Raw genomic sequence first — 23,598 nt, 5'->3', positions numbered from 1 at the left:
TCGATGAAATGCCCGAGACAACTCTCCTAGGCTTTTAGTATACTTTGCCAAAGACATTTGTTGTTAAAGGTGCTAAGATAGCTAATAGACTTGTTAGTAATGATTGCTTTCATATTATTCAACCAAAGACATTTGATGTTTGAGATATGTTAGCAAATGAGCATTCATCTAGACATAGAGCTTGCTTAGAATTGTGTCTAGGCTTAAGGTTGATAGTTTGATTGATCATTTGCCATCCTTAGTTCGATACTTGATCACCCAAGGTCTAATCCCTATGCCCATGAGTTCTCTTTTCCCTTAGTCAAGAAAGTATCATTCTGTTATTGCTTTCTAGTTTAGTAGTAGTTTAAAACTCATCTAAATCATTGGTTGCACTTAGATTAAGTGAGTACTTGCATTCTCAGTGCTTTGATATCCCTCAGAACTGGTTCGACAATCATTTATACTACAACATTTGTCTTAGGAGCCTTGAAAACTCCTAACATCAGATATGGTACCTTGATATTATTGTTTATTGGGCTGAACATTTATTTTATTTTAATGGGTTAATAAAGTTAATTTAGTTTTCTGTTGGGTGGGGCACGTTATTTTTTCTGTGGTGTAAACTAGAATTTTTTTTTTGATTACTAAAGAGAAAAAAATAAAAAAGAGCATGGGGCAAGTGCCACACCCATTATAGTGGTGGGTCCGCCCCTGCCAACAATCGAATTTTTGCCTTCCCGATAAACGCTTTTTTCATCCTCTCGTTCACCCCTATAACTAATTAATAGTAACCTACGGCGAACATTTTGAATCACATCTTTCTGACGTGGCCCGACATCAATTTTCAGTTCGGATGAGCATCGGGGAAGTAGCCATTGATCACCTCGGTTACATTCCGAGGGACAGAACCGTCAACCCCAAACCTGAAAAAAAAAACAAAAAAAAAGTATTTAAATTATTTATTTTTGTTATAAAATAATTGCACAATAAAAATGTAACGTACCACAAAGTTTCGTCTGGTCGGTCGGGGTCTAAGACTGATAAACCTTCTCTGCCTGGTTGAGCGAGAAGTGCAAAAAAAAAATATTCATTCAGTTAAGACATCCTGAGAAGGAAGAGTAGATTGTGGTCTGTAATGTTGACTTGGTAAGGAATAAGATCTTAGAATGGTAGCATTGTTCTGGTCAAGGGGAGCATTCAAGAAGGGATGTTACTACACAAAGGTGAAGGGCTTATTCTACTGGAAGGAATGGCCAAAGATATAAAAGCTTATCTACAGTTGTGGCATTTGTCAATAGTGTAAGTATGACACTGCAGCTTACCATGGCCTTCTCCAATCTTTACCTATTCCGGAAGTAGTGTGGATTGAAATTTTTATGGATTTCATAGTCGGGTTACCTAAATCATTTAGGAAGACTGTGATATTTGTCGTGGTTAATCGGTTGAGTAAGGATGCACATTTTATGGCGTTGGCTTATCCATATACAGAAGTGTCAGTTTCTTAGGTGTTTCTAAATTAAGTTTACAAGCTCCATGGGTTCCCTCGCTCAATTGTAAGCGACAGAAACACTGTATTTTTTGAGTGAGTTTTGATAAGAACTGTTCAAGCTGCAGGGTTGCTCCTTAAACACATCAACAACTTATCACCTTCAAAGTGATGGGCAGAATGATTTGGTGAATCGATGTCTGGAGACTTATCTACGATGTATGACTGGAGAGAAGCCATATATATGGTCTAAATGGCTTCCGCTTGTTGAGTATTGGTATAACACTAATTTTCTTATGGTGACACAAGCTACACCGTACAAAATAGTGTATGGACAACCTCCACCAGTCCATCTTCCTTACTTACGTGGTGAGTCTAAGATTCAGGTGGTGGCTCGAAGTTTGGAGCAACGTGAGAACGTGATACTGATGTTGAAGTTTTACTTGACTAGGGCGCAACATCGCATGAAGCAGCAGGGGGATTTGCACAGGAGCGAGAGACATTTTGAAGTGGGTGAATTTGTGTATGTGAAGCTTCAGCCTTATAGACAACAATCGGTTATGGTCCGTGCTCATCAGAAGATTGCGCGTAAGTACTATAGTCCCTATAAGGTGCTTGATAGGCATGGATCAGTGGCGTACAAGTTGGAGCTTCATGTGGGATCCCAGGTGCATTCGGTTTTTCATGTTTCACAGTTGAAGAAATCAGTGGGCGATGTGTCTACTGCAACTCAACTTCCTTCAATACGTCGTGAAGTGGAAGACAAGAAACCGAACTATGTGTTGGGAAGGAAGATGGTTCAATGCCATAACAGGCCTGCTACGATGATTTGGTGAAGTAGGTCAATCAAACGGAGGAAGAGGCTACGTAAGAATTTCTCTTTAACATTCAAAGAAAGTTTCCAAAATTTCAACATGAAACCTTGTGGACAAGGTTCTTAAGGAGGGGATATTTGTCATAGAATAAACGGAGGAGTGACAGCTGGCATGATAGTTAGTGACGTTGAAGATTGTTACGGAAGTTAGTCATCAGCAAATAAAGAAGTGACACGTGAGAAGACGAGTCGTGCTGAGTTGACTCATTGACTCGTTTGTTTAATAGCGGAGTTTGTTCATTTGTTTCATTCATTCGAAATTGATTGTGAAATTCTATGAGTCTGAAACACTTCAGTAACTCGTTTGATCCTTTGTTATAATCTTCTACATTTGGATTACGTTTCGTTGTTTCATGAACGGCGAAGCGATTCAAATAATAAAATCAACAGATTCTCGTTATTATTTTCCTATTGTACAAAAACGTAGATTGGAAAAATCCTTAAAATACTATAATGCGTAGTACTTTGATACTAAATGTAATAAAGATAAAGAAGCTATAAATTGCAGGTTAGTAATTAGGAAAAAATAAGTTAAACAAGACAAAGAAGTAAAACATAAACGCTTCAAACTAATATATGTATCCAAACTAATTAAGATCAATATAATTTTTATAACTAATCTAGTCCAATTTCATCTGTAGTGTAGTAATGAGTGTGTTAATGGTTTGTTTATATATACTAGATACTTTGCCCGGGCTACGCCCGGGTTTATTCAAATAATGTTATATTTAATATCAATATTACAATATATTACTTCTATGTTATAAGAATATAAATAGAAATTGAATGTTTTTTCGTAATAGAAATTGAATTAGAAATGAGTAAAACTTACAATTTATTTTTGTACTATCTAGAATATGTATGGGGATGGTAAACAAATGCAAATTAATAAAGAATTTGTTATGCAGTAGTTATTATCCAAAGTATCTTTTCTTACAAATTTAGGTTATTAAGTAAATATATTATTAATCTCCCCATCACATATTTCTTTGTTATATATATTATTTATTTCATATTTATATTTTATTTATATGTAATTTATATCTTATTTAATATTTTGTTATATTTTTTATGATTCTAATCATTTTTTTACAATTTTAAAGTAAAGCTAATTTAAATACTCATTGCTTTAAATAAGAAAAATTAAAAAAAATTATATGTGTTAAATACACTGAGAATGTTAAATAAAATATTAAATATAATATTATTTTTCTATAAATTTTTAATGTTAAATATAATATAAAATATCAATATATAAATAAATAATTTTACTTTTTGTTATATTATATATATTTTTATTTTTATATAATATTTGAAAAATTAGGATGAAATATTTCGAAAGATTGTTTTGTTTTAACATCATTATTTATATTTAGTATATATTTTAGGATGTAAATTCGGTTTGATTATTTTGGTTTTTGGTTTGATTTGAATAATAAGTTTGGAACTTGATAAAATTTGAGTTCTTTTCGGTTTTCGGTTCCTATTTTTGGATAATTTTGCATAATTCGGATAAAATCACATTTTGGATTTTGTTTTATACAATATCGAATAACTCGGATAAATTTAAATATTTCAAATATATTTTTTCCCGGGAAATTACGAAAATTTTAAATATCTCGAATAAAAAGTAATAGAGTAATCCATTTTGGGTTGTTCGGTTATAAGTATTAGGGTTAGAATATTTGATAATTTTTGAACTAAAGCTAATTAATATTTTTTAAGGTGTATAAACTGTATTTAAGATATTCAGGTATCCATTCAGTTTTCGGTTTAGATTCAATTTGGTTTAGGATTTTCTGTTTCATCGATATATGAACTGTTAAGGTATTTGTTAACACTGATTTAGTTTTGGTTTTTTTATGTTATTTCAGTTCGGTTTTCGTTCTCAATTTATATGCCAAAACTTAATTTTTTTTTGTACAATTTGTCTTGTATTTGATAAATAACTGATTTAGTCGTATTCTAAAAGCACAATTTTTATTATATTAAATTCCAATTTAAAAGAAGTATAGATTTGTGAATTATAATATTATGTGTTTTCAAATAATAGGTATCTACTATATGTATATATGTGTACAATGTATATGTTTGTAAATTCTACCGAGATAGATTTTAATCTTGGGCTTTGATTGATTGTGCTTATTTTTGACAAATGTAATTTCAAATAGTTATAATTACTTAATTGTTCATTATATATATAATATATTATATAATTAAAAACGATTTTACATTAATAATATTATATGTATATGTTATAGTAGATAATGACTTGTAAATAAATATAACAAAGTCTTCAAAATAAAAAATTATAATAGAAGAATTCTTATATATATATATATTGTGTTTTTATCTGAAAATAATTTATTATTATTATTATAAATGTTTAAATTAAAATATAAAATAATATATAATTAAATAATAACTAAGTAAAAACATTTGTATAAAGATATTTTCTATAATATTTCTAATCTCTGAGTGTATTTAAAATTTCAATACAATAATTAGTATATAAAGTTTATGAAATTTTTTGTCATATATAAACAATTTAATGTTAGATTCAAACTTTTTTACAACATAAATAATAACCTATTATGCCGATTTTTGAATTAATAAGACATAAATTAATAAATATTTCTCTTTTAAATATTTCGGCATGTGAGGAAAGAACACGTAGTTATGATAGTATATCTTAACCAAAATATAGTTGCGGACATTGTTTTGAAACCTGACCCGGATCCACGGTTGAACCAATAAACTCGATGGCCCAGAAAAAAATCCAGTTTTGGTTTTGTGAAAAACTCAATATTTAAAAACCCGCAAAAACCCAGTAGAACTCAAAACCTGATACCGGTTGAACCAATAAATAACTTTTACTTTTTTAAAGTTTTTAATTGTGTTTTATATTCTAAATTTCCAATTAAGAAATTAGGTGCTGACAAAAAAAAAGTTAAGTTTTCTCTTTTCAGTTTGATATTTATGTTTTTTTAGATTTTGATGAAGATTTCACTCATTTGAAGGAAATGAAGTGAACAATGGTAGAGAAATCAAAATTAGTTGATGTGATTTGGTGTTAGTTTATTTCTGTTATTGACAATTTATTACAATGATCTTTTACTTTTGGTTTATTTAGTATTTGAAGTTTAATTTATTATTCACATTAGACATTTAAATATTTGTAAATTTTATGTTTTGATTTTTTTAGATTTCATAACTATTACCTTGTTAGAGAAAAGTTTAAATTGTAAACTAATTTTTGATATTTTGTATGTGAAATGAAAATAAAAATATAAAAACTAAACTTAAGTATTTTCTAAATGTTTTAAACATAAAATGTATACATATCCAAACTATTATTTTATGTTTTAAAAAACATTTAGAAAATATTAAACTTTAGTTTCTATATTTTTTTTACATAGATGATATATTATTATATAATAAAATTAATTCATTTGTTAACCCGCGGTTCATCCGCGGTAGACCCAGTGATCCATCAACCCGGTAAGGCATCCGGTTCAGTGTCCGAATCGGATTTAAAAACATTGATTGCGGAATTAATAGAAGAAGATGTATACATGTAGTAAATTTAATTGGAGAATTATGGAAGCAAATATTGTTTATAGATATGAGTCCATATTTTTCTTTCAATTATTAGAAATAAGTATATATTGTAGATTTTTTAAACTAATTTGCGAGTATGATGTGATATACAGAATTTTTTAAAATATGTTATACGATAATTTTTTTATATATTTGTATCATATATGTGGTGGAGTTATTGAGAAGTGTTTTTGGATATCAATATTATTAATATCATATATGTTCTACTGGTTAAAATATTATTATATAGATATTTGTTTGCTAATATATATGTAGTGGGACAAAAAAGAAAACAAAAGTCAAATAGCATATGCTTTCTCTAAGCATGAAACTAAACGACGTGCATTTGATCAAGAGACTCAACGCTTGAAACATGATAAAGTTTATAAGGATAGGTAGAGCAGTCCTAATTTTAGAACATATTATATACTACATGAGTTGTTGGTTTCCGTTTACCAAACATATAACATATAACCGGCTATCAAAACAATAAAACAATATGAGGAGTCAGTCTCTTAATGGCGATATATAAGGGAATATTAAATCATCTCAACCTTGCAAGAACAAATACAACATTAGCAATGTAGAAGATGTAAACGCTAAGAAGCTTTTCGGAAGTGGCCAAAACGATTACGTTTGCTCTACTGTGTCCCATTTGTCTGTCACATTGTATAAGAGATGAATTAGCCAGTTGCTAACACAACGCAAAGAGGAAAACAACAGGACCAATTCATAATATGCATTTTGGGGGAAAGTGAGTAATCATACAACGTGATGGAAGGTACCTTTTGTTGTTGAAAATCTGTGAAGGAGGTACCTTTTGTTGTTGAAAATCTTCAGTACCCGAAGTGTTAGAAAAGTCATCGAGTGTATTTGTTTGCATAATCATAGCTTTGTGTTAAAGACCATTGACACTGAAGCACTGCAATATGGAACATGTGCGAGTAAAATACATATCAAATAACAATGAGTTTATCAACAAAAGAGAAAATTGTACATACAATAAAGTCCATGTTTCAAAGAAAGAATAATTTTATTTTTAAGCAGAAAATACATACACAAAGAAACAGAATTACCATGGAGAATAAAAGATACAAAAGGACCTGCGCAGAAGATCTTCTCCTCAGGGCTGGGTCAGATAAACAGGCAGAAAGACCAATGTGATGTAAGCCTTTCAAGTTATCAAGACTCAAATACGAATAAACTGAGCCAAATCCCATACATACAGATAAAATGGTTAACGGTTGGCTTCCTTAAAAGACTTGAGTCAAAAAGGTATGCATGCAGTACTAACGTTTCTTCAACATAACAATTTGGGAAGGAAAAGAACCTATTGAATGTGAAGCCATTGTGGAAACATAAAAAGCTTACACTTGGAGATCTTTAAAGAAGGGTAAAGATACCAATTCACTGAGAATAAAGCAGAGTAATTGAAAGCAAAACGGAATAAGTACAAAACGAACCCATTACGCAAGAAGAAACGCAGCGACTGGAACAAATTAGGATTCTTAGCAAAATCAAATATAGGGTTGTCAAGCAAAAAATAATTCGAGCTAAGAAGTATATACCCAGTCGCCGGCTTTCTTAGTATCATCAATCTTCTCCATCTCGATTGGAGCCTTGATTGATTTCAATCTTCTCCATCTCGATTGGGAGCCTTGATTGATTCGCCTTCTCTCTTAGCACGAGAATCAGCAGTGACCATGACACCTTAGAAAAAAAAAAGCGAGTGTGGTTGTTCCTCCTTTCGCAGGCTTCACCATCTGTACAACTTCTTTCTAAAACCCATCAAACTGAAACCCAAAAATAAAAAAAAATTCAACCACCCACATGCTTAGCGGATAAACACAAAAGATTTCATCAAAGAATAAAACCCACATATGTTGTTTGGGGAAGATCAGAGGAGGGCACAACAGAAAAACCATTAAGCATATTGTTTCTAGACCCAAAGCCAATCGTAGGCATGGATGTCTCGAAACCAATTAAAGAAAGTTTCATCTTTTAACCATAAAAAATCTTTGAAATCCCACAATTGAAAGTGATATAAAATCATAAGCGTCGCAGATCAAAACTGGACCCGGCCATGGATAGCTTCGCTGGTGACGTTGCTCAGCGACGTATGTCAGCCGACTATATATGGAGGTAGTGGAAGAGAGAAGTTATGGTGCGCACTGATTCAAGACGGCAGCTGATTTTGATCCGTCTCGATTTGAGGCCATGGCTTCTATGGGTACAGAAAGAACCAACATTTTATGAGGATTAAAGAACACATTCTCTACAAAAGGATTTATATAAGAGGAATAACGAAAGGAGGTGAAATGATAGCTTGGCTCAGGAGTAAAGAACTGGAAATTGAATGATTGAGAGTAATAACTCAAAGAAACGGCTATTTGCAGAATCGGTAACGACGATGGTAAAGTGGAAGATGCGAGTTGGGCTGATTTAATTGGGGCTACTACGAATTATAGAAGCTCAGAATGAATAGGCTCGGGAAAATCATGCCTTGACTAAAGCATGTATGACATGGAAAAATAGAGAATTCTTATTGGACGAATTAATTTGAGGACGTGGCAGCCTCACCATTGAGTATATGCTGCTTTTAGTATAGTATAGATTCATCTCCTTAAGATAAATCAGAGTTAACTTTAAAACGTAATTTCATTTATATATATAACAAAAACTTGGTTTTATTTGCGTCGTACATAGCACATGATCAATACTAGTATATATATATAGGCTTTTAACGTTAAAACCCATCAAATAAGTTTGTTTTGGGTAAAAACCTCAAATTAAGTATTTAACGAAAAAAATCCCAAACTAACTTTATTTAATGAGTTAAATCCTACCAGGTCATAATTACCATTACTTCCGGTAAATCTTTAGTTTAGGGATTTCTACATTAATTAAACATAATTAAGAGGGTTTTTACCATAAAAAATCTAAAAAATTAATTAACTAAAAAAATCAAAATTTCTAATATTATTTAAAAAATTAGTAAAATAAATTTTCAAAAGTAGCATTTAATTTTGTTTTTGTAAATATATGAGTTTGATGTGTTTTTAACATCAACATTATATATGTATAAATTAAAAATGTAAAAAACCAGAAAAAATAAGAAAAATTATCTAAATATCTACACGTAATAAAATTACTAAAAGATTAAAAAATTTAAAAATAATAAAATATAATAAAAATGTAATAATAAATCTTTAGATAATTTTTATTATATTTTCTGGGTTTTAAAACTTTTAATTTATACATATATAATGTTGATGTTAAAAGCACATCAAACTCATATATTTACAAAAAAAAGTTTAAAAATGCTAATTTTGTAAATTTAAGTCCTAATTTTTAGATAATATTATAAAATTTTGATTTTTTTTATTTTAATGGTAAAACTCTTCAACTATGTTTATTTAATGTAGAAATCCCTAAACTAAAAATTTACCGGTCGTAATGGTAATTATGACTTAATATTGTTTAATTTATTAAATAAAGTTAGTTACGAGAGTTTTACCAAAAACAAATTTAGTCTATGAGTTTTAATGTCAAGAATACAGATATATATATATATATATATATATATATATATATATATATATATATATATATATATATATATTATGTTTAGCTAACGGGCCCAATCAGTAAACATCATTAAAAATTATGTCCACATGTTACGGGCTCAAATTTTCAGACATAAGATAATGATTACTTGTATAAATGGGCCTTAACATGAGATGGGGCATACACAGCTGTGTGCATGCAAGAACATGTTTAATGGGGTTTTTAACAAGTCCGTCTTTGACCGTGTGCTAGGAGTGCTTATGCATAGGATCTCAACTATTTTCTTAACTAGGTGCGTATACCCCGCGCAAGCGCGGGGTCGTTGATAGAAGTGTTGCTTTACGTAATGAAAGTCAAGGTTTTTCCTCTCGAGCAATTTTTCATGAAATTTTTGTACTTCTTAGCTTGAGGTGAGTTCTGAACCAAAGGCTTGAGATTGAGATCCTTCGCTACAAAGTAATCGTCAAAAGTGATGTTGAGGTCCTTGCAAGTGAGGATGGTGTTGTAGTCACAATTGCTTGTAGCTTTATTATCATTAGATGAGAAAAAGTTAATCATTCATCATGATCAGAGAAATTATATAATAGAAACAGGAAATACATACAAACTACGACCAAAAAAATTCTAACCGGAAGCTTAAGAGTGCTAGAGTAATCCAAACAATATTGCTTTCGGTCAAATTTTGGATCAATGAAAACATGTTCTTGCCGAAAAAATCCAATATTTTCTCCATTTGGTAAGATTCATCTGCATTATCACATGATGCTTGTCATAATGATTCCAATAAAACAACAGAAGGAAAAAAAATATTTGAACTGTCACTTTTCATGATTTACAAATATTAAAATATAGCAAGAAATTAATCATAAATCTTACCATAGACAGTGCCCTTACAGCTCCAGTATTAACCATGCCAATAAACACATTGCTGGTTTTGATCTCAAGAAACAGAAGTTTCTCAACCTCAAGTTGAAATAGTGAGGAAGGAATTTAAAAAAAAAAAATACAGTGAGGAAGAGCAAATGAGAATACAGATCTGTTTAGGGAATTGTTATGAGGGTTGCAGGCGTTGTAAGCAACACATTTATAGTAGTCAGACGATGATAACTGAAACAGTAGAAAAGAGAATCTATTGAGAAAGTATTCATCTTTAGTAGTAGTTAAGAAGAGTAATAATAACAATTCATGTGGAAGATGTGGAGTGAATATAGACAGTTAGAAAAGCAGTAGAACAGGTTGCATTCAGATTCTCTTTGTTTAAGGGAAGTGACTTGTGAGAGATGTGAAGCACTGAAGATTGTATAAAGCTCTCCAGATTCTACTCCATGATCTACTGAATATCTGCATAGCATGTTTCCCATGTATTCTCGATTTGATCTTGCATCAGGGCCTTCATGTGATCTTATAATCATCTAAAGACGGTAAAAATAAACACATTAAAGTTTATATAATCACAAATGTAAACATCATTAGAAGCTTTACATTTACCTTTTAAGTTCGATTGTTTTAGAAAACTTTCAGTGCAATCAGCTCCCTAAAGAAGTCCCTTATAATTACTTTCGCTCAGACCATCAGCCATCCACAGACATGACCATAAAACATGGTTAAGAGTTATATTCCCATCATCATTCTCACCAACTTGTCTCATGTCAACCTTGTCAAGTTCTTCTAATGAACCCAACAATAAAGTGCTATCTTCATGGACCCGAGAGGAGCTTTGAAAGAGGCCTCCATGAGTTGTGTAGACACTATCTGATCGTACATATGCCAAAGGTAACGTTTTGAAACAATCGATACACCTGGAATGTAGCACTGGACCGTGTTCACCGTATATGTGACATGTCTCTTTCAAGAAACCAAACTCTTCTGCAGAAACTCTTGTTTCTGAGCTTCCTCTAAGTAAAAATACCATCTCAGGCATCAGAATTTGTAGTTATCACCAAACTAAATTGAACGTGAGAAATAAATCACCAAACAAAATTGAACGTGGGTCCCACAACTTGCTGAAGGCGTGAAACTGTTATTAGAACGCATAGATAATGAAAAGAACCCTAACTCATGTTAAACGAAGACAGTTTACAATATGAACAAACTATAATTGTTTTTTTTTCATATAACGTGATGAACCTCATTTAAAAATAAAACTCATAATACATTTGTAGGCCCGGCCCACAGAGAATACCGAAGAAGCAAAGGTTTCCGACCTTCATAAATATATATTAGTTTCGGCTATCAATGTACAAAGTATCCTTTAGTTCAGTGGTATAAATGTTGTAGTTTATATCTCAATAACCTGGGTTCGAGCCACAGACTTGACATTTTTTCACACTTTTTAAAAGTGGGACCCACCAAAATGCTGACGTGTCGGCTCAGGAGGAGAGAAACTCTCCTATTATATTATAGATTTTTCTTTGTGTATTTAGGGCCCTAAATTTAAAAAACAATTGTGAAAAGGTCCATTTTTTATATTTGATCAATATGAACCCTAAAATTGGTTTAAGATAATGAGTTTGCAAAGGGTCCATGTTTACTTTAAGACGAGCTTGGTTCTTAAGATAGAGTTCTTAACGGAATATAAAAATCTGTCTATTAACTTTTAAATAAAAAAACTAAGAACTGGATTTTAAATAAGAACTAATTTTTAATTTTTTTAGTTAAAAGTTAATAGACAGGTTCTTATATTCTGGTAAGAACCATACTCTAAGAATCCATGTTAAACATATTATAACAGTTTTGATGATTTTTTTCTTTATAAATAATGAATTAATTTTATGAAACGCCAATGGTTTGGGGGTCCGCAAGTCACGACCGGAGACGTGCATAAGAAGAGTTACAGAGCAGACATTGGCTGGCAATTTCCCAAACCAAAAAATCTTTTTTCATTATTAAGGACACTGGGCCCCACCAACCACCATCTCCATTTCTGCTTCGTTTCCTCAAAAAAATAATTAACAATACGTACCTATTTTAACTAGGGATGGACACTTCGGTTATTTTCTCGATTCAGTTTGTTTAGTTTGATTCTAGTATTTTTTTAATTGAAACAATCATTGTTAGTTTGGTTCGGTTTGTGTTCGATTTTGTTTATATTCAGTTTAGTTTATTTTTAGGATTTGTTTAATTATGTTCTTCTTAGTTTATTTTTTTTAAATTATGTTTTAAAACATAAATTATGTAAACATAAACTATGTGAACTAAATTCAATATAAAACTGGAACAAAAACTTTTAAAAAATTCATAAAAAGATAAAAATTAAAACAAATGAAAATTAACTAAAATATAAACAACCAACATCATTAATAATATCTCTTATATTATTAAAGAGTCTACAATGAATTATTCCATATGATATCATCAGAAATTCTGCAACAAATCAATAACTAGTATATGTTATACACAAACTATACAAATATTTATTTATATCTTTATTACTCTATTTTTTTAAATCAAAACTTTTGATGATTACATATTAGAATAGAAGAATATATGCTGATAAATAAAAAATGAAAAATACATGGGTTAAGAAATTAGTATTATAGTATATTGATAGTATAAATATTTTTAATTTAAATAATTACAAAAACACATTGGTTTTTCGGTTCAATTCGGTTTAAAACCGAACCGAGCCGAACCATTCGGATTGGAGAATTTTCAACCGAATGGTTTAAAATAGATTTTGGTTTGGTTTGAATCGGTTTCGGTTCGATTGGTTCGGTTTTTTTGCCCACCCCTAATTTTGACATTATAATCCAAACGTTTTTATACTTGGCAGTCCATATCGAAACAGTTGTGAGATTTGATAGCCTCGTGTTCCTAACAAGTAATGTTAAAATAAATATGGACGGACGTAGTTAATAAGTTAAAATACTAACAAAGATCAATTTGAATTTGTGTATTAGTAATAGTAATAGTTACAAAAAAAAAAATAATAATAATGCATGATTTCGATAACGACGAGTGATGATGAAGAAAGAAACGCCATGTGAAGCTATTAAAAAAAAAGCGATGCAAATAGTCAAACGTACCCTTTATCACACGCCTCACGTGCGCCGCACGTGCCAAAACCCTTTCACCCTTCTCCTTCTTTCTTCCTTCCTTCCGCATCAATCGGAGCCAAACAAACACAAGAGAAAGACAGAAGAAAATTTAATGGCGAGTTGAGAAAGAGAGAGGAAAGCACGCCATACCTGAGAGCTTCGTTCGTGAAGAGTTGAAAAACATTTTACTAATAATAAATAATTATTATTATTGTCAATTGTGATAATAATAAAAATATATATATATATGGTTGTTAAAATAGGAAAAAGTGGTGGAGGAGGTGTTTGATGGATGGGTGCTACTCACAGCACCAGCGTTAATAGTCATTCTCATTCTCGGAATACTTCGAATCATTCGACCAATACCTCTCGCCAGTGTGGTGCGAGTGATCGATTAGCTGTCAGCAATTTGCGGTCTCAGCTCACTACTATTTATAGAAACCACGAGGACGAAGAAGAAGAAGACGAAGACGACAAAGAAGAAGAAGAAGAGAGAAGATTCGCCCTTGTTAGAGATTTCGATTTGTCTAGTTTGAAGCGCATTAGGGTTCCAAGAAGGAATCATATTCTCATGGATCCTCATAAAAAGGTCCCTCCTTTATTCATTCTCTCTCCCCATGGATCTCTTGTTGATTTCTTCAGATTCAAAATTGAAAATTTTAGATTTTGTTGCTTTATGTCTCCAACTACATTGGAAGGAATCATTGTTTTGGGATTTATAATCCAACTTTATTGGTATTTTGATTGCTTTAATGAAATGGTGAAAAAAAATGCAAGCTTGTCTCTGATGATTTGGTATATGATCTGTCAAATGTTTGATTTCAATGTTTCTATGTTATGAAAAGATACTACATTGTGGATTTGGCTGATCTGAATCTGTTCGCACTTTACTTTATATATGTTGAGGAGAGTTTATGTTTCCTCTAGGTCTCTTCCTGAAGATATACATGTTATCTGTAGAAGAATCTTAAGAACTAGGCAATATTATTCTTAGTTTCTCTTCTTAACAATCTGAGGTCTGAATATGCATTTTTCATGTTTGTACGAACACAGGTTGCATTGGAGACTGAGTTCTTTACGGAATACGGTGAAGCGAGTCGGTATCAAATCCAAGAAGTTATAGGGAAAGGAAGTTACGGGGTTGTGGCATCTGCAATCGACACTCATACGGGAGAAAAGGTTGCCATTAAGAAAATAAATGATGTGTTTGAGCACGTCTCTGATGCGACGAGGATTCTGAGAGAGATCAAGCTCCTCAGGCTGCTCCGGCATCCTGATATAGTGGAGATTAAGCACGTGATGCTTCCTCCTTCGCGTAGAGAGTTCAGAGATATTTATGTTGTTTTCGAGTTGATGGAGTCAGACCTTCACCAAGTCATCAAAGCCAACGATGATTTGACGCCTGAGCATTACCAGTTTTTCTTGTACCAGCTTCTTCGTGGCCTGAAATTTATTCACACAGGTTAGTGCCCTGGCTTGTGTTATTGTTTAAGCTTTTCTACTAAACCTGAATAAAATCTTTTTGTTTTATTTTGTTGCAGCCAATGTGTTTCACCGTGATTTAAAGCCTAAAAACATTCTAGCCAACTCTGATTGCAAGCTGAAGATTTGCGACTTTGGGCTTGCTCGTGTGTCGTTTAACGATGCACCTTCGGCTATATTCTGGACTGTATGTTAGAGACTGAAACTCATAAGTTTTTCTTTTTCATTTTCATTAAATTGTTGTGTACAAATGGTTTTCGCTTCATTGCAGGACTATGTCGCTACAAGATGGTACCGTGCACCAGAACTTTGTGGCTCTTTCTTCTCCAAAGTAAAAATCACATTCTTTCTTTTCTTTGTGTACCAATTACCTGTTTCGCTTATTATGGCATCACAATCTGAGATTTTTTGTTCTTTTCTCTCATCAAGTATACACCTGCCATTGATATATGGAGCATAGGATGCATATTTGCAGAAATGCTCACCGGGAAGCCATTGTTTCCTGGGAAGAACGTGGTGCACCAATTGGATATTATGACTGATTTGCTTGGTACTCCTTCACCCGAAGCTATCTCAAGGGTTAGTTGCTATAATGTCTAAGCATGTAGTTTCTTTGATGTCTTATGCATTATGTGTTAAAGCCTTAAAAGCTGTGGAAAGTAGTCTAGGCCTAGCTCCGGTTAGATTCATATTAATTGGTAGGAGACTTAAGGTCATAGGTATGTCAGTATGTGATCCGCCACATATGAGAATAATAGTGTTATTACATTACCAGACCACGGTTGGATCAGTCTTTTATCATGTATAATGATGAATATTGTTTGTTTGGTTTTGTTGCAGATTCGTAATGAAAAGGCGAGGAGGTATCTCGGAAACATGAGGAGAAAACCGCCAGTACCATTCACTCACAAATTTCCTCATGTAGACCCGTTGGCTCTTCGCTTGCTGCACCGCCTTCTTGCATTTGATCCCAAAGACCGTCCCACAGCTGAAGAGGTAGAGCTCTTCTATACTATTTTGCTCTTCAATGTATCAGACCCTTGAACATGTGTGTGAGTATATACAGGCACTGGCAGATCCTTACTTTTACGGTCTGGCAAACGTGGATCGGGAACCATCTACTCAACCGATTCCAAAACTTGAGTTTGAGTTTGAAAGAAGGAAGATTATGAAAGAAGACGTCAGGGAATTGATCTATAGAGAGGTACACTAATCTCATATTGTTTTTATTCCACATGTATTCATCGTTTTAATTGTTGTTCTTACAAAAACTTGCAGATATTAGAGTATCATCCTCAGATGCTACAAGAATATCTTCGAGGTGGAGAACAGACGAGCTTCATGTACCCTAGGTACTATATTATAACAGTTACCATATGTATTCAAACGGGAACTTAGATAAAGATTCTTTTGAAAATTCCAAATGAAATGCAGTGGTGTTGATCGGTTTAAGAGACAGTTTGCACATCTTGAAGAACATTACGGTAAGGGTGAGAGAAGCGCTCCTCTTCAACAACGCCACGCTTCTTTGCCTAGGTACACACTCTCTCCTTTGCTGTTTTGTTTCTAAAACTGATTTTGAAACTTGTGAGATTCCGCCGATGCTTGTGAGTTTGCATCTTCACGTCCGTTGTGTTGTGTTTCAGAGAGAGAGTCCCTGCGCCTAAGGAAGAGAACAGACCGGCAGCTACTTTAGCCGCAACACCCGAAAGCCCTCAAATTTCTCAACACGAGGGCTCAAATTACATGAATGGGATGAGCCAGACGGGTTACAGCGCCCGGAGCTTGCTGAAAAGTGCCAGCATCAGTGCATCTAAATGCATTGGCGTGAAACAAAGAAACCAGTCCGAGGTAAAAAGATCAAGAATCGCATTTAAAAGATGTATATATTACAAGTTTGTATGTATATACACTTGTACTTCACATTCTTGAAACTTTTTTTTGCAGCACGGGGAATCGAACAGTGATGCAACTGATTCTTTGTCTCAAAAGGTCGCGGCTCTCCACACTTGATCGTGATATTGGAGGGGGGAGTGAAACTTCTTGCTAACAAGTAGGGGATGAGCATATACACATCCCTCACAGGGAAGAAAACAGAAGAAGAGAGAAGATAGCATGTGTCTCTGGTTCTGTGCTGCATACATTTACGAACTAATCTTGATAACTTCTGAAAGACTTGAGTTATTGTCTGAACAAAAAAAAACCTTAAACATTCAACTATTTTCAATTTGCTCTACGGTTCAACTTGTATGAAATGAATGGAGTAATTTAAGGCGAATTTCGGAAATGCCCTACAAGTTTGGCTTTATTACATGTTCACCCCTAAGTTTCTGTATGACAAGTACATGTCCTTAGCACATGGTAAAACATAAATCGTTGAAGTTTGTGTTAAGTACATCTTCTTGACCCCGTATATGTAAAGCATATGTAGATATGATGATCACTTCATCTTCCAATGATAGAGAATCATTCTCATTGACTGTTCATTTTCTTCTTTTTGGTCGTCCCATTTTGCTTTTGCTTTGTTCTCTTTCGGTTTACTAATTAATCACTCTAGAGCTGGTGAAAAATAATCACTGTACATATATGATAAATTAAAAAATTAAAAAAAAAAACAGTTATCAAGTTCAAGAAATTAGTGCACACATTACAACAATGTTGTAAGAATATCTACACATCTGAACACTGAGTTTGTACATCATACATAACATACCTTTTGTAGCTCATATGTATAGTAATCGTCTGTCATCATTGTGATGTAGACTGAGAATTTTGTGATTAGGAATAAAAATCCGTTTTGCATTTTTTGTTATGGCGTTCCCGAAAAAGGGTTTGTAGTATTCTTGATCAGCTTTCACTATTCGCGTGCCTGACGTTACCTTTTTAACATCGAGCTCCTCCCACTCTTTTACCTTTTTTAGTTTTTACTATTCAAAAAGCGTATTAACGGAATAATGGATAAATATTACGGCTGGCTTTGTATGACATTGTTTATTTATTTTTATTTTTTTGACAACACATTGTTTATTAGGCTAATTGGCTTAATAGATTTCCGAAGTGGAGACGATGTCCTTTTACAACACAGTTAGAAAAAGAAATACACAGACGATGGTGATGGAAAAGAGGAGAACGTGATTCGAAGAGGTAGAGAAAACCGTGGATCAACTTTTTAAAATTTACCAAATAAAGGTAAAAGGAAGATGTGAATATAATTACGCCACAAGTAATTTGAAACAGCTAATAATTAGGATTTTTTATTTTTATTTTCTTCAAGTTTTACTGGTTGTCATTGAATGCAAAATAACATTATTACATAAAGTGAAATGAGTGTATAGAAAATCTCGAGTATTTGGTTATCTAATAAATTACGTTTTTTTTCATGGTCATACAGGCCAATTTCCCTTGTTTATTCTTAAAACTAACTATCGTGTTATTTTTGTCGATTGTACAGAATATACCAAGACAAGTATGTTACACACATAAAAAAAAAACTAAATGAATCCTTCCAAACTCTCTTATTATGTACTAATTTTTTTTTAAGGACATCAGTAAACTTGTCGATCAGTCAGTCACCTCTGGTGTTTCAAGTTTCAATGCAAAGAATAATCGTCCGTGATTCACATATAAAATGATTCCACTAATTAAGTCATTAACACTTCAATGATTTAAAAGATGCTTCTACTATTACTAATCCTAAAATTAAATTAGAAATTTCCACATAAAAATAACAGGAAAGTATCAAATATACTTGCGAATTTTTACTTTTAGCAGATTAACTTCACAAGAATGTTTGATGCTCCAAATTTCAGCAAAAAGGAAAATTTTAATGCTCAATAAATCAATAATATATACACAGTAATTTGCCAAAAAGAAAATAATATATATACAGTAAATGCAAAATGTACGAAAATCAAATTAAATTATTTAAAGCCAATAAAAAGTACTTCAAGTATTAAATTGCCATTCGACTAGATCCCATTTGTGATATTTTATTACACATCTCTCTTCCACTCCCTCACTTCTTTGTGTTCCTGTCTCCACGCTTCCAGCGATGTTCCATCACGCGCCATCTTTCATTTCCCTCATCTTCTTCCTCACCATTCTATCACCCGTCTCACCAAACCAAGACCCGATCACGGTCCAGCCATTCCTGGTCAAATCATCCCCACCCGCCACCATCCCCGCTTTCCCGGAGCAATCTGACTTCTCCGGCTGCCCACTCGATCTACCAGAAGACCTCTTCCACGGAATCAAGTCAGCCTGCACCGGCAAAAAGCTCCACAAAGGAAAATGCTGCCCCGTGCTAGGCGCGTGGCTCTACTCCGCTTACTCGACCACTGCTCTCAGCCGTTCCATCCCCAGCTCCGCCGTTAGAAACGCGACCTCCGCCGCGACCACGCCGGAAGAAGATATGCCTTTGCTTCCAGACGACTCGGAGACTTGCGTCGACGGGTTGGAGAAATCTCTGAGGAGGAGAGGGATTGAGCTGGCGAGTCCGAACGAGACGTGCGGCGTGGTTGACTGCTACTGCGGGATAAGGTTGCATCACTTGAGCTGTTCCGAGGCGTTTAGTGTGAATGGAGAAGGGAGGCTCGTTGGAGACGAGAGTGTTGATCGGTTAGAGACTGATTGTTTGAGTGTAAGAAACAACAATGGCGATAGATTCTCTCCGCTAAGTAGATGTAACAAGTGCTTGAACAGCCTCTATAAGGTAAGTCTTAGTAGCATTTAGATTCTTTTCTTAAGGAGATCATATGAAATTAGATTGAAAATAACTAAATTTTCTACAAAGATATTAACATTTGATAATCTGTTTATGCCCTTTTAGTGTTCTTGATGTGTGTTTGCATCTATTTATTTTCTTTTGATTGATTGATTGATAAATACTGTTTTATGATTAATAACGGCAACTCTAACTCTATTCCATCTTCTACTCCAAATTATATTTTCAGAAAAATCTACTTTCATCCTACTTCATTTTTAACTTCAAAACAGATTAAAAATAGATTTGTCCTAAAATGGAGTATTCTAAAAAAAAATTGTTTATCATTTCATTTTTACTTCTAAATTGAGTAGAATCCAACTATAAGTTAATTCTTTTGAGAGTTTTTGAAGTAAAAATAAGCAGTACATTGGGAGATGATCTAAAGCATTAGTATCTAGTTAAGGTCTAGTCCAAAGTTGGTAACTTTACTTAGACCGTTTAATGATGATCTTTGTTGTATAGACATTAGGGGTTTATTACATAAGTGAGTGAGTGAGTGAAGAAGATTTGGAATCATATGTTCTAGGATTCTTTTCTGATCTCTGTGCATCACCCTTGTCTGATGGTAATTTGGGAAAAGTTTTGTTCTTTAGCTCTTTTGTTCTTTTTCTATCTGACAAGTCTGACACATTACGCTCTTACACATTCCGTGATCCCCACGCGTCATTTCTTTTCATCCATCATATGATTTCATTCTTGTGCATCTTAATCACCAACCCACCATAACTAAAAGCTTTAGCCACTAGCTTCTACTTTGTAAAATCATTAATCATTAGTATAGCAACAGATCCTAACCAACATAGACCAAACACTTGTGGTCTTTTTGTTTATTTTGCAGCTTAACCCGAAGAAAACATCAGGGACAAGAAACCCATCGAAGGAAGACAGAAACAGAACAACGAAGATGCACAACAAAGACTGTGTCCTAATGGGTCTCACTTGGCTTCTCGCTAAGAACCGTACGGCTTACTTCCCCACTGTCACTTCAGTCCTCCGAGCCGTCATGCTCAACCAAAACGGTGAGCCACGGTCATGTGCTCTCGGCGGTGACGGCATGCCTTTAGCTGTTGACTCTTCCGAATTCTCTAACGGCTCATCAACTTTAATTCAGTACCCGTACCACTTGGTCCACTTCTTACTTTACAGCGTCATCACATTGGTCTTGCTGGGGTCGTGGTGACTCACGCTGACGTGGGTTCGGATTTGGTTGTGACACGGCGTTACGTGATTGGCTCAGAAGTTAAGTGAAAATTCAGATAGAGAGGAGTGATAGGATGGGATTTGTCATTCTGTCTTTGTACATTAGTTTTGCTTTTGCTGTCCTTGTCGTTGTTGTTGTAGTCATTTTGTTAAGAAAAAAATCGTATTGTTTTCACAAATTAATTTTACAAGTTATGATTCACAATATTCAGCTATGTTTTCGGTAAGATCAAATTATAAGAGGGCAATGCAATCAATCAAATAACTTTTTTGTCGAAGGGAAAAATAAAAAGTTAGATAAAACAATCAAAGAACTATAAGAATAATAGAGAAAGGCATGTGAGTGATGGGGTCGAGGTGGTGTGGCTGGTTTTGAGAGAGAGGCAGAGAGACTTGTGACAGCTTTGTTGTTATGTTTCCTTATCTTCTCTCTAACCACGCAAAGCTATACATATGATAATTGATAATGCGACCAAGAGTTGTGAAGCCCCACGACTGATATTTTTATTTTCTTACTCACTTCTCGATGATATGTTCCCTTCACAATGTTCCCAAACGATATTTCATAAAACTTCTGGAGACAGAGAATCTACTAAATGCCAAATGGAACTGGCTAGGGATTCATTGGATCGGCTTTAAAGCAGATAGTGCTGGTTTGGGCTCAAATAACTAGCTCATGGGCCTTTATTTTCTTCTTATTGGTGAAAGCATAAATTATGACATAGATTCTTTTTATTTTGAGTCATCTCCAACCCAACCCTATTTTCTCTTTAATATTTTTCTATAAAATAGAGTAATTTTATTATATGCTAATTTTTTCTCCAATGATATGACTCTACAATAAAATTACCTATTACAAAAAATATAAAGTAAAAAATAGAATTGCATTGGAAATGGTCTAATTGTGACATGAATTCTAGTTTTCCCTTTTGTTGCCACATTTTAAACATTTTCTCATTTTAGATGAAGAGCATAAATTTTAATACAGTTTAGATACCTTTCATTTATTTCATTGACATGTAATTTGTGTTAAAAAGTGATAAAAAGACAAATCAATGTAACATTCGTGTTAATTTTCAGTAAGAATGCTTTATGTCAAATGAAAAACATGAACTCCATTATCCTTGTCTCTATCAACTATAATGACATTGTTTGGTGTAATTAAATCCATATTTTATATACAAATTCTTGTTTGTGACAGGACATGAGAAGTACTTTTATGTGATAATGATCATTCAATTCTTAAAATTGCAGCTAACTAGTTTAGATTAGATATTAATTTTAATAATAATGTTAAACATATTATAAATATTAAATAATTTAAAATGCTCAAAAACATAGTGATGTACAGTCAAGTCAAAATTTTATTTTTTACTATTAAAGATTGAAAATTTTCTTTGAAAACTAATTTGATTAAATATTGTATGTGTATTTTTAGTTTTTTTTTTTTAAGTTTTTGTTGAGTTTCTTTTTGTGGTCAACGTTATAGCCTAATCGTATTTGATTCATCTGATTTTTCTATCTCAAATGCTTTTTTGACCACCTATTGATTGGTTCATATATGTGTTGAATTTTAGTTATTACTTTTTAAAAATTTCATTATATATTATCACATTTTTACCAAAAAATGATAAACATATTGCACTTCAGTGTCTATTAAATCATCACTCTCCAACAAATGTTTTAGGTAAAAGAAGATGAATTATCTTATATTTATGCTAGCAATAGCTATGTGTTTTGGTTTGAATGAAGGTATTGTGTGTAATATTGATAATCGGAATCTCCCACAATGTCTAGGGGTATGCCTCATGAACATTTTAGAATTTCAAAATAAACTCAATCCACTAATCCAGGTAGTATTCTCAAAGTTAATTGTTCATCCAACAGAAATGAAGTTAATGATCTTCACGAGGTAAAAGTTAATGATAAATACCAAATTTTTCTTAGCGAGATATAATAAAAAAAACTGTATGGCGCTGTCTCTTACGATATGGACATAAAGTCAAAAAATTTCAAATAATATGACGTGCATACTGAGGAACCAGTGACCCTTGATGTGGTCAAAAACGTTCATGGATTGCTAGAATTGATGCAATTTACTTAGAGAAAAAATATGAAACAAAGGGCCTCCAACATCAATGGATCATTACTAAAAAATGAGTTTTGTCTGGTCTAGAATGAGAATGACGAGTAACCTTCAGGTGTTGAAAAAAATTATTTTAAAAAATGTCCATGTAAACCATTTGTTTGTGTGATGTTTATTGTATGAAAAGTGTAAATAATTTCATGGTAATTGTAATGATTATCACTATATTTATGTGTGGTGCGGATAAAGAAATATCCTTTCCATGTATATAAAGAGATGTAGAGAGAAAAATCAGTGTTGAGATCAAAATCCGTTATATCGACATCAGCGGCTAAAATCCATAAGAGGAAACTGATTTGAGTTTTTCGGATTAAACTTTGAGATCTTCTACAATAATCCTTTGAAGCTTTTCTTCTGTCAAAAGTCATGAGACAATGGGAAGTTCAGCGATGGTTTTTTGAGATCAAAGAAGATATGGATAATGACTATGTGAACGAATTGGTACCTTTGTAGTTGTGT

At 33.0% G+C, this 23,598-nt stretch overlaps 2 protein-coding genes across 7 annotated transcripts; both read left to right on the top strand.

The window, feature by feature from the left end:
- Window positions 1-13,515: 13,515 nt before the first annotated feature.
- On the top strand, window positions 13,516-17,322 carry LOC103869615 (mitogen-activated protein kinase 9). 6 transcript variants are annotated; one of them, XM_033292215.1, is made up of 11 exons: window positions 13,516-13,719; window positions 13,804-14,135; window positions 14,600-15,008; window positions 15,088-15,215; window positions 15,300-15,359; window positions 15,458-15,607; window positions 15,869-16,024; window positions 16,095-16,232; window positions 16,307-16,380; window positions 16,463-16,564; window positions 16,675-16,960. In XM_033292215.1, the coding sequence occupies exons 2-11, from the start codon at window positions 13,839-13,841 to the stop codon at window positions 16,958-16,960; spliced, it is 1,800 nt and encodes a 599-aa protein (XP_033148106.1). In that variant the 5' UTR covers window positions 13,516-13,719; window positions 13,804-13,838. The 6 variants fall into 6 exon arrangements, with proteins under 6 accessions (XP_033148106.1, XP_033148108.1, XP_033148109.1 ...); XM_033292217.1 differs by having other exon boundaries at window positions 13,535-13,708; XM_033292218.1 differs by having other exon boundaries at window positions 13,540-13,707; window positions 13,810-14,135.
- Window positions 17,323-18,981: 1,659 nt separating this feature from the next.
- Window positions 18,982-21,200, top strand: LOC103869614 (uncharacterized GPI-anchored protein At4g28100). The gene is made up of 2 exons (XM_009147690.3): window positions 18,982-19,739; window positions 20,632-21,200. The coding sequence occupies exons 1-2, from the start codon at window positions 19,080-19,082 to the stop codon at window positions 20,971-20,973; spliced, it is 1,002 nt and encodes a 333-aa protein (XP_009145938.1). The 5' UTR covers window positions 18,982-19,079; the 3' UTR covers window positions 20,974-21,200.
- Window positions 21,201-23,598: the final 2,398 nt, after the last annotated feature.

Source organism: Brassica rapa, chromosome A05 (assembly GCF_000309985.2).
Source record: "Brassica rapa cultivar Chiifu-401-42 chromosome A05, CAAS_Brap_v3.01, whole genome shotgun sequence".
NCBI lineage: Eukaryota > Viridiplantae > Streptophyta > Magnoliopsida > Brassicales > Brassicaceae > Brassica > Brassica rapa.
Note: the sequence above shows the minus strand (reverse complement) of the source record. Positions and strands in the feature narration are given on the sequence as shown.